This window comes from Lathyrus oleraceus, chromosome 6 (assembly GCF_024323335.1).
Source record: "Lathyrus oleraceus cultivar Zhongwan6 chromosome 6, CAAS_Psat_ZW6_1.0, whole genome shotgun sequence".
Lineage (NCBI taxonomy): Eukaryota > Viridiplantae > Streptophyta > Magnoliopsida > Fabales > Fabaceae > Lathyrus > Lathyrus oleraceus.
In genome coordinates, this window is record NC_066584.1 from 2,569,965 (window position 1) to 2,582,011 (window position 12,047).

Below are 12,047 nucleotides of genomic sequence, written 5' to 3' on the forward strand. Positions count from 1 at the left end.
CCTCATTATAATAATGCTGATGCTGAGGAATCCAAGTGTGTCAAGTTTGAGAACGGGTTGCGTCCCGAGATCAAACAAGGCATTGGTTACCAGGAGATTCGTAGGTTTCCTACACTGGTTAATAAGTGCAGGATATTTGATGAAGATAGCAAGGCTAGGACTGCCCATTACAAGAGTCTTAGTGAGAAGAAGAATAAGGATCGTGGTGGTCCTTATGCATCTCCGAATGGTAAAGGTAAGCAGAAAGTGGTAGATGAGAAGAAGCCAAGTGGGGGAGGATCTTCCATAGCTGGTAAATGTTTCAAGTGTGGCGAGCCAGGCCACCGTGCTGATAGCTGTACCAAGAAAGTGCTGAGATGTTTCCGATGCGGTCAGGCTGGTCATAGAGTTACTGAATGTAAGGATGCTGGTCCGACATGTTTTAATTGTGGCGAGAAAGGCCATATCAGTTCGCAGTGCTCGAAACCGAAGAAGGCGGCTACTGCAGCTCATACTACTGGTAGGGTGTTTGCTCTGAGTGGGGCTGAAGCTCCTAAAGAAGATAATCTGATTAAAGGTACTTGCTTGATTAATAATGTTGAATTGCTTGCTATTGTTGACACTGGTGCTACTCATTCGTTTATTTCGTATGAGTGTGCGACTAGGATTGGTGTGATTATGTCGTCCCTAGACGGAAGCATGGTGATAGATACTCCTGCTAATGGTTCGGTGAGAACTTCTGTTGTCTGTCGAGGTTGTCATTTGACGATCTTTGAGAGAGAGTTCGTGGTTGATTTGGTGTGCTTGCCCTTGCACCAAATTGATATTATTCTGGGAATGAATTGGCTAGAATCCTATGGTGTGTTTATCAACTGCTATAGGAAGACGGTGTGGTTTCCTGAAGTTAGTGAGAATGATGAAGCAAGATTTCTATCTGCTAGACAGGTAGGGGATTTTGTGAAAGATGAAGCTCAGATATTCGCTTTATTTGCGTCTCTGCAAGCGGATGAGAAAGTGGTGAGTGTAGAATTGCCTGTTGTCTGTGAATTTCAGGATGTGTTTCCGGAGGATGTAAGTGATTTACCTCCAGAACGTGAAGTCGAATTTGCCATTGACTTAGTACCAGGTACGAGTCCAGTGTCGATGTCTCCTTATAGAATGTCGGCAACTGAATTGGTTGAATTGAAGAAGCAACTTGAAGAATTGCTTGAGAAGAAGTTTGTGCGTCCAAGTGTTTCTCCTTGGGGTGCACCAGTATTGTTAGTGAAGAAGAAAGAAGGTACGATGAGGTTGTGTGTCGATTATCGGCAGTTGAATAAGGTGACTATCAAGAATCGGTATCCATTGCCGAGGATTGATGATTTGATGGACCAGTTGGTTGGAGCTCATGTCTTCAGTAAGATTGATTTGCGGTCGGGTTATCACCAGATCCGAGTAAAGTCAGATGATATTGCGAAGACTGCTTTCCGTACGAGGTATGGTCATTATGAATACACTGTGATGCCGTTCGGTGTGTCTAATGCTCCAGGTGTGTTTATGGAATATATGAATCGTATATTTCATCCGTACCTTGACAATTTTGTTGTGGTGTTCATAGATGATATATTGATATATTCTAAGACGGAAGAAGAGCATGCAGGACATCTGAGAATTGTTTTGCAGGTGTTAAGAGAAAAGAAATTATATGCAAAGTTATCTAAATGTGAGTTCTGGTTGAAGGAAGTGAGTTTCCTTGGCCATGTGATTTCGAGCGGTGGGATTTCGGTTGATCCTGCTAAAGTTGTTGCTGTATTACAGTGGGAGACTCCGAAGTCTGCTACTGAGATACGCAGTTTTCTGGGGTTAGCTGGTTATTATCGCAGATTTATTGAGGGCTTCTCTAAGTTGGCATTGCCGTTGACGCAGTTGACTAAGAAGGGTCAAGTGTATGTGTGGGATGCAGCTTGTGAAGCGAGTTTTGTTGAGTTGAAAAGGCGGTTGACCAGTGCTCCAGTGTTGATCTTGCCTAATCCTGGTGAGTCCTTCGTTGTTTATTGTGATGCTTCTTTGATGGGTCTTGGTGGTGTTTTGATGCAGAATGGTAAAGTTGTAGCTTATGCTTCTAGACAGTTGAAAGTTCATGAGAGGAATTATCCTACGCATGATCTAGAACTTGCAGCTGTGGTATTTGTGTTGAAAATGTGGAGGCATTATCTGTATGGTTCCAGATTCGAAGTGTTCAGTGATCACAAGAGTCTGAAGTATCTGTTTGATCAGAAAGAGTTAAATATGAGGCAGAGAAGGTGGTTAGAATTACTGAAGGATTTTGACTTTGAATTGAGTTATCATCCCGGTAAGGCTAATGTCGTTGCAGATGCGCTGAGTAGAAAGTCGCTACATATGTCTATGATGATGGTTCGGGAGCTTGAGTTGATTGAACAGTTCCGTGATATGAGTTTGGGTTGTGAAGTTTCCGCTGATAGTGTAAAGTTGGGTATGCTGAAGTTGACTAATGGAATTCTGGAAGATATTCGGAATGGTCAGCAAGTTGACGTCGCTCTAGTTGATCATATTACTATGGTTAACCAGGGTAATGGTGGTAATTTTGAGATTGATGGGAATGGCATCCTGCGATTTAAAGGTAGAGTTTGTGTTCCTGAGGTGTCTGAATTGAAAAAGAGTATTCTTGAAGAGGGTCATAGGAGTGGATTGAGTATCCATCCAGGTGCAACTAAAATGTATCAAGATTTGAAGAAGTTGTTTTGGTGGGCTGGTATGAAAAGAGATGTTGCTAAGTTTGTGTATGCCTGTTTGACTTGTCAGAAGTCAAAGATTGAACATCAGAAACCGGCAGGTATGATGCAACCTTTGAAGATTCCTGAATGGAAGTGGGATAGCATTTCCATGGATTTTGTGACGGGATTGCCGAGGACGGTGAAAGGTAATGATTCTATTTGGGTGATTGTGGATCGATTGACTAAGTCGGCGCATTTCTTGCCGATGAAGATTAATCACTCTTTAGAGAAGTTGGCAGAGTTGTATATTGAGGAGATAGTGAGGCTGCATGGTATTCCATCCAGTATTGTGTCTGATAGAGATCCCAGATTTACTTCTAGATTTTGGGAAAGTTTGCAGAAAGCGTTGGGGACTAAGTTGAGGTTGAGTTCAGCTTATCATCCTCAGACTGATGGTCAAACTGAAAGAACTATCCAATCCTTGGAGGATTTGTTGAGAGCTTGTGTGTTGGAGCAGAGTGGTTCTTGGGATAGTTATTTGCCGTTGGTGGAGTTTACTTATAATAATAGTTTTCATGCTAGTATCGGTATGGCTCCATATGAAGCATTGTATGGTCGGAGGTGTAGAACTCCATTGTGTTGGTATGAATCAGGTGAGAGTGTTGTACTCGGACCTGAGATTGTGCAGCAGACGACTGAAAGGGTTAAGATGATTCAGGAGAAGATGAAGATTTCTCAGAGTCGTCAGAAGAGTTATCATGATAAGAGGAGAAAGGCACTTGAGTTCCAAGAGGGAGATCATGTGTTCTTGAGAGTTACTCCGACGACAGGTGTGGGTAGGGCTTTAAAGTCTAAAAAGCTTACTCCGAGGTTTGTGGGTCCGTATCAGATTTTGAAGAGGGTTGGGGAAGTGGCGTATCGGATAGCTTTACCGCCGTCGCTTTCTAATCTACATGATGTGTTTCATGTATCTCAGTTGAGAAAATATATTGCGGATCCTTCGCATGTTGTTCAGTTGGATGATATCCAGGTGAGGGATAATTTGACCGTTGAGGTGTTGCCAATTCGGATAGATGACCGAGAAGAGAAGACCCTGAGAGGTAAGAAGATTGCTCTAGTGAAAGTTGTTTGGGGAGGTCCAGCTGGTGAGAGCTTGACTTGGGAGCGTGAAGATCAGATGAAGGAATCGTATCCGGTTCTATTCGCTTGAGGTATGTTTTCGAGGACGAAAACTCTTTTAGTGGGGGAGAGTTGTAACACCCCGATTAAAATAAGGGAATTATTTAATTGAGTTAATATTATTTTATTAATTTAATTAAATAAAGTTGGATTATTGGAATATTTTATTATTATTATAAGATGTTATTTATTTTAATAATAATTAAATAAATAAATAAAGGGAATATGAAGAGTGGAAGGGCAAAAGTGGAAAGGGGATAAAAGAGTCCAAGTGAAACTTAGGTTGTTTTCACGTATTGTGTCTCAGAATCAGAGAGAAAGGGAAAAGCTGCAGAGAAAGAGAAGGAAGAGGAAAAGGCCAAAGATTGCTCGGAGCTTCCTTCAATCCAAAGAGGTAAGGGGTCTGAACCATTATGAAACGATAATATGCGAGCAATTTCGTGTTATCTGTGTGATTGTTGATGGATTTTGGGGATTTTAGGGAGATTGAGAAAGTTGGGGTTTTGAGGGAAAACCCTCCGATTTGTGAATTATGTTGCGTTATATGTACTGTAGTCGAAGTATGTTGTGTATATATGTCTGTTAAATGTCGATTTTGGTTGGTTAGCTGTGGGTTACGGTTTATGGCGAGTAGAGAAGCAAAGCTGCGCTGAATTCTGCAGCAGAGGGGTTCTGTCGCGCGCGATTCGCGGCGCGAAGCCTAGTTCGCGGCGCGAACTGGGCAGGATTTAGAGGAGTTTTGTAACTCATTATTCGCGACGCGAACCCTGCTTCGCGGCGCGTACTGAAGCGAAATAAGTTGTTCGCGACGCGATCCTTCGTTCGCGGCGCGAACTGTGTTGTATTGGAGAGTTCGCGGCGCGTCCCTATGTTGGCGGCGCGAACTGGCGAAATGCAGAAGCTAATGCTGGTGGGTTTGGAGTACGTTGAGTTGCGAGACTCTTAGTAAGTCGCTGTAGTTGTACTATAAACCATTAATAGTGATTATATGAATTGTATGAGGTGTTATGATGATGCTACGTTGAACTTATGTGTTTAATTATGAATAGGTTATGTGACGATGTGATATCGTTATGATGTTGTTGTTGTTTTGTTGAGTTGTATGTCATGATATTAATGATGATGATAACATGACCAATGATGTTGTTGTTGCTATGATGATTATGATGCATGTTTGATGTGCATGCATTCCTGAAAGGCCGATGCCTAGTGATGAACGAACATGAGTTCCAATGATGTTGTTGACTCCGGGCTTGTTGAGAGGCTTGGTTCCTTACGGGGGACTCGGATTCTATGGTGATGAATCTGGGAGTGGTGATCCTGTAGTGGTCACAAAATGGGTATACCGAGTCGTGTTGAGTCATGCATGGGTTTGTGTATTGCATTTGATGTGTTGTTTTGTTGATGTTCGTGAGTTGTTGATTTTGATGATGATGATGAGTTGTGTTGGCATATGTGAAATATATATTTATGTTTATATTTCTGTCGTTATATTATTATTTAATAATGTAATTCTCACCCCTTCTGCATGTGTTTATGTTCATCTATGATGAGCAATGTGCAGATAAAGCGGAGTAGCTATTGTTGAGGTTGAAGAATAAGTGTAGAGTTATTCTACAGAGTCGAGTCAAATGCTCTGGTCATGTGACACCGGGGTTATGGGGTTCGATAGATAGTTGATTATTATTTACGTTGTTTATGTTGATTAGATGTTGAGATGTTTGTTGAGATAATGTTGAAACATTATTATCATATTTGTGTTGTTGTCCGCTGCGAAGTTTTAATAAAATAAATAATTTGTTTTATGTTGTGATGCGATAATTGTTATGTTGTATGAAATGTAAACTCTTCTACATGTTGTACTCTGATAATATATATAAATATGTCGTTTGGGTAGAAGGGTGTTACACCTTTCATCTCTTTCAATATTATCTCTCTGTGTTCTCGTGGTGCCACGAACTACGAGTGTTCTGACTTTCTCATTGCATGATGAGAATACGTAGGCACAAGGGTTTGAATCCTCTGCGAGTATATTTATCCATATTTATTCATTCTTCCCCGTTCATCTCCATGATGCATTCATATCCTACCTTCATTCACTTCAGGTGATATACTATTATCTTTGAGCCAAATGCACTATCTCTTTGAGCTTCCTTTTATATTTACTTGTGAACCAAGAGTTGTTTGTGCTACGAAACCAAACACTTAATTCGTTTTATTTTCTGTCATACCATATATAGTGGTGAACACTTCCGACTACCCACATATTAGTTCACGCCAGTTTTAGTCCCAAGTTCAGATTTCATCCCTTTTTGGAGTTCAAATCACATAATCCTTTGGTTCAGACCATACCTTGATCAAAATTATTTTCACCTACCACCATTAGTTCTACGAACTACGGAGCTATGAATTCCTTATCGCACTATAAGGATATGTAGGCATGAGAGCTATAATCATCACCAAACACTGTATCTATTTCCTTCCTTTTCTCTTTATTCTTCCGCGGGTAAACCTTTAGATATAACATCCATTCAAACTTAGAATGATGAAAATGGTTCTCGTTGAATACAACGGATGTGAGGGATGCTAATACATTCCCCTTGCATAACCGACTTTCTTACTCAATTTCTCTTTTCCCGTATTTTATCCATGTTTTCCCTTTTCTTCGGGAATAAATAAAATTTGATGGCGACTTTGTTATATGTTCGAGCGTGCAATGCGTTTGAGTATATTTCTGCTAGCTTTAATATAATAAATTTCTCAATCCAATGTTGTTGTACTAATTATGTTTTTATTTAATCTTGTTTTGTTACGAGGTTGAATGCTTTATTGCTGAAATTATGACATCATTCAAAAATTTAAATGAAATTAAAATAAGAGGCATACATTTTTTTTATAATAATATTTAATTTGATGTATCTGAAAAATAAAATAAATTATAATTCTTTAAAATTATTTATTTTAATCAATTAATAGTATGTATCTCCAAAATAAGCCGTCCATTTTGTAACATTCAAATATTCAATATTGATTGAGATTAAAAAGTTAATATTTATATACTAAATAAATATATTTAATTAAAAATGTTAATTTGTTTGATATTAATCCAAGAAACGAACAAATATAGAAGACTTGAATCCGTCAAATTGCCGACAATAGAGAATAGTGGTTCGGCATAGCATCATTTAAAACGTGGAGACAAGGTATTTTTTTCTGCATATTATAATATTCATAATAATAATAATAATAATATTAATCAGTATCAATGACTTAACAAGTCTGGTTCTTTGAATATTCTCTGAAAATCAATTTCTGAAACTATTGTTACTTTGTTGAACTAAGTTATGTCGAGTGTTCTTGTTGGAGCAGCGTTTCTTTCAGCTTCTTTGGGTGCGTTAATGGAAAAGATTGCTTCTGGTACTAAGCCTGAGGCTGAGCTGTTGGAAAACCTAAATGAAACACTCATGAGCCTTCAATCTAAACTTCACGATGCTGAGGAGAAATGGATCACTAATTCTACGGTCACGGATTGGTTGAATAAGTTGCATGATGTTGTCTACGAAGCTGACGATTTGTTGGACGAAATCAATACTCAAGATTTAAAGTACAAAGTTGAAGCTGATCAGGTTCTTACAAAGTTTTCTTCTTTATTTAAAAGGTTTAACAGAGATATCAATTCTAAACTGCGAAAGTTAATTGAAAAACTGCAACATTTGAGAAATCAAAATCCTGGATTGAATGTACGTGGTTTCTACCGTCTTTGGAATGTAACTCCTACAAATTCTGTTGTGGGAGATGAATCTGCTATTTATGGCAGAGATGATGAAATAAAGATACTTAAAGAGCTTCTGATGTCGGAGGAGGATGGTGGAAGTAAAATAGGAGTGATTTCCATTGTGGGTATGGCAGGATCAGGAAAAACAACATTAGCTAAACTCCTTTACAACGACCATGATGTTAGAGACAAATTTAACTTGAGAGGTTGGACACATATTCCACCAGATCTTGATCTTTTCACCGTCACTAAAACCATTCTCGAGTCTTTCACATCAAAAAGATATGAGACGGATGACCTCAAGATTCTACAGCTGCAATTGCAACAAACTTTATGGGCTAAAAAGTTTTTGCTAGTCTTGGATGATATATGGTATGGAAGATATGTTCATAATCATTGGAATAAGCTAAATGATATTTTTAATCTTGGGAATATGGGGAGTAAGATCATCATCACAACTCGAGATGAAAGCTTTGCGCTATCCATGCAAAATCCTCTCTATGTCCACCATTTAAGATCTTTGGAAACTGAAGATATCTGGTCTGTACTAGCAAGACATGCATTTGTAGGAGGAAACTACCAACAACATCCTAATCTAGAAATAATTGGTAGAGAAATTGCCAAAAAATGTGGTGGCTTACCATTAGCTGCAGTAGAATTGGGGCGTATTCTTCGTACCAAATTGTCAGAAAATGATTGGAGTGATGTATTAAACAATAGTATGTGGGAGTTGACAAATGATAATGTGCAACAAGTTCTGCGATTGAGCTATCAATATCTTCCGGGTCCTTTAAAAAGATGTTTTGCTTATTGTATCATTTTTCCGAAGAACTCAATCTTAGAGAAAAAGATGTTGGTTCGGTTATGGATTGCAGAAGGCTTAATACCTTATCCCAAAAGTGACAAAACTTGGGAAGAAGTAGCAGAAGAATACTTTGATGAACTAGTGTCAAGGTCTCTGATACGTCAATGCTCTGATGATGATGACAGAAACTTTGAAATGCACGACCTCATCTATGATTTGGCTATGACACTTCCATTTCCATATTGCATTAGGTTGAACAAACATAAGCCGGATAAAAGGGTGCGACAGTTGTCATACAACAGAGCGGAATATGATGAATTTGATGAATTGCATGAATTAAAAGGTCTACAATCATTTTTAGCCATGCCATTGCAAGATTCACCGGTGTCTAACTATTCAATATCAAAGAAGTTACTTTTTGACTTGTTGTCGACAAAGACACACTTACACGTATTGTCTCTTTCACACTACCAAAATATCACTAAGTTGCCCGATTCTATTGGAAATTTGATATACCTGCGATACTTGAATCTCTCTGGCACTCGGATTAAAAGATTGTCTTCTGAAATATGCAAGCTTTACAATTTGCAGACGTTGTTGTTGTCAAAATGCTGGGAACTCACTGAATTGCCAAAGGACGTTGGGAAATTGGTGAGCCTACGCCACCTTGACATCAGAGGCACTAAATTGAAGGAAATTCCTGTACAAATATCCACACTAGAAAATCTACAGACATTGTCGGACTTTATAGTCAGCGTGAAGGATGTTGGATTAAAGATCGGAGATCTGGGAAAATATCCTCATCTACGGGGAAGTCTTTCCATCTCACAACTTGAAAATGTAACTGATCCATCCCATGTTTTTGAAGCAAATTTGAAGATGAAAAAAGAAATTGACGAGTTGGAACTAGGATGGTCTTACAATGCTCCTTCTAATTCTCAAATACAAAGTGTTGTTTTGGAACGATTGTGCCCGTCGACAAATTTGAAGGGTCTGATCATCTCCGGATATGGAGGAGACAAATTTCCAAATTGGTTGGGCGATTCTTTATTTGGCAACATGGTGAGATTGAGTATCTCAGATTGTAAAAATTGTTCATGGCTGCCATCGCTCGGGAAACTAAGTAATCTAAAAGAACTCTTCATTAGTAAGATGCAATCTGTAAAGAGTGTTGATTCTGAGTTCTATGGAAGTGGTTCTCCTTCTTTTCAACCATTTCCCTCCTTGAAGACTCTGCGCTTTGACCATATGGACGAGTGGAAGGAATGGGAGCTGATTGGAGGTTCATCTCCAGAGTTTCCTACTCTAACACACTTGTCATTGGGATATTGTCCGAAACTCATAGAAAATATACCATTCGACCTTACCAAGCTTGAATATCTGTCTGTGAAAGTTTGTCCTGAACTCAGAGGGATGACACTCCACAACCTTCCTTCCCTTATTGAACTTGAGTTAACTGAGTGTCCTCTACTGTTTGAGACAAGCCAATTGCCGAGTTGTCTCAATTCTCTTCAAAAGATGACTTTAAAAAACATTCCTTCTTTAACATCCTTTCCGGAAGACGGTCTTCGCAAAACCTTACATTCACTCCGTATTGATTACTGTGAGAATTTGGAGTTCCTTTCTCATGAATCTTTTCACAATTACTCATCACTCGAGCATTTGACTATATCCAATAGTTGTAATCCAATGACTTCATTTACCTTGTGCTCTCTCCCAGTCCTCCAAAGTCTATATATCGGTGGCTGCAAACATTTAAAATCCATATTAATTGAAGAAGATGTGTCACAGCAGAATCTCTTGTTTCTTAAAACCATCACAATAGAGTTTTGCAATGAATTAGAGTCGGTTTCCCTAAGTGGATTTCCCATTCCTAACCTCACTCATTTAACTGTGCGTCAGTGTGAGAAGCTTTATTCTCTACCAAGACCAATGAACAGACTTGCTAGCCTTCATACGTTAAAAATTGATGGCCTTCCAAATCTGAAACCAGTTTCCACAGATGATTTGCCTCTCAGTTTACGTGTGCTTTATGGATAACACTTTACAATTTCCAGCACTCTCAAGCTAAAGCCGTTGCGAGAAGAGGGAAAGTTCCCTTCTTCTATTCAAGAACTGAAAATCACTTTGTGTCTGTTATTTGTGCGGAGGAAGCTAGGGAAAGAGTGGCATAAGATTGCTCACATTCCCACCATACTTATCAATAGATCATGTTTACAAAAGTAACATGTCCCGGTGAGTCACTGAAATATTTCTTTCTGAAAATGTTGTATATGTACATAAGTGAATGTCACAGTTGCAGTATACTATCCTAAGGGGAAGCAACAGAGAGCATCATATATGTGTCATAGCCTTTATGTCTTGTCACTTTGTTTGTTCATCAGTGTGTGATTGCATGATTGTGTTCTTTTTTTTTTTGTAAAATGATTAATTAGTTAGTTAGTAGCAAAATGTTATACATGACATTTGATAAACTCTTGACAGTCCTGTAATTTTATCTGAAAGTTATCATGTATGCAGCATAAAATTCACTCAGCTTGATGTACTTTTGATGTTTTATAGTACATTCTAAATCTAAAACAGTAAAACTAATACAAAATAGTAAACGATTGATATAGCTCGTGGAACAATCTAGAGGAATTGCAAAATTACTGATGAATCAACTCTAGAAATCTAGATTACATTTATATTGGAATTATGGATCTCACAATCCAAGAGGATTGCAAAGATTACTTGTCGGAGAAAAGAATAGTTAATCAGGGTATTAGTCAATTTTCTGGTTCAAATCTCCAAAGATTAATAATACAAGTATGTATTTATAAGTTGTATTTCGCTTTAATTGTGTTTGTTATGCCCACCCAAATATTTTTGAGAGAATGTACTTGCATAAAGTTAAAACCAAGGCATAATTGTATTAAATTACCTGAGCAGGGCGAGGTGCTGATTAAAAAAAAATCAGATTTAAAAATAATTTTTTTTATCATTTAATTGAAGTTAATTTAAAATTAAAATAAAATAGATATTATTTTAATAGTGACTTGTAAAATATAAAATTAATGATGTATATCATTATTGAGTGATATTCAATTTGATATAATATAAAATATTTTTAGATTCACATGTCAATTTATAATGTGTTATTTAATTTTAACATGAAAAATGATCATTTAAACTCAATTGTATTAAATAATCATATAAAAAAGAGACCCGTGAGATGGAGAAAGAAAAAAAATCACATTTAAAAATGAAAAATTTATCTCTCAAATAAAGATATTGTTGATTAAAGTAAATAGATATTGTCCTCGTAGGAACTCGTAAAATAAAAGGTTAGTTATGTATAGGGTTATTGAGTGTTATCCAATTTAATATAGTATAAACTAATGAGTTATTTAATTATGAAACGAATGATGAATTTTTTATAAAAATAACCATTTTTTTCAAGGAAATTCCCAAAATATCTCTGGTTTCAAAAAATTCCCAAACTACCCCACTTTTAGGAGGAGGCGCCAATTCAATTCGCGACTCCTCTTAAAAATTGAATGGAGGCGCCAATTGGATTGGCTAAGGTATGTGCCCTAGCCAATCCAATTGGCGC

The 12,047-nt window shown here is 37.8% G+C and overlaps 1 protein-coding gene across 1 annotated transcript; it reads left to right on the forward strand.

Moving 5' to 3' along the window:
- The first annotated feature begins 7,102 nt into the window (after window positions 1-7,102).
- On the forward strand, window positions 7,103-10,987 carry LOC127093477 (putative disease resistance RPP13-like protein 1). The gene has a single exon (XM_051032415.1). It carries the CDS (start codon window positions 7,217-7,219, stop codon window positions 10,490-10,492), a length of 3,276 nt encoding a protein of 1,091 aa, XP_050888372.1. The 5' UTR covers window positions 7,103-7,216; the 3' UTR covers window positions 10,493-10,987.
- The last annotated feature ends 1,060 nt before the right edge of the window (window positions 10,988-12,047 follow it).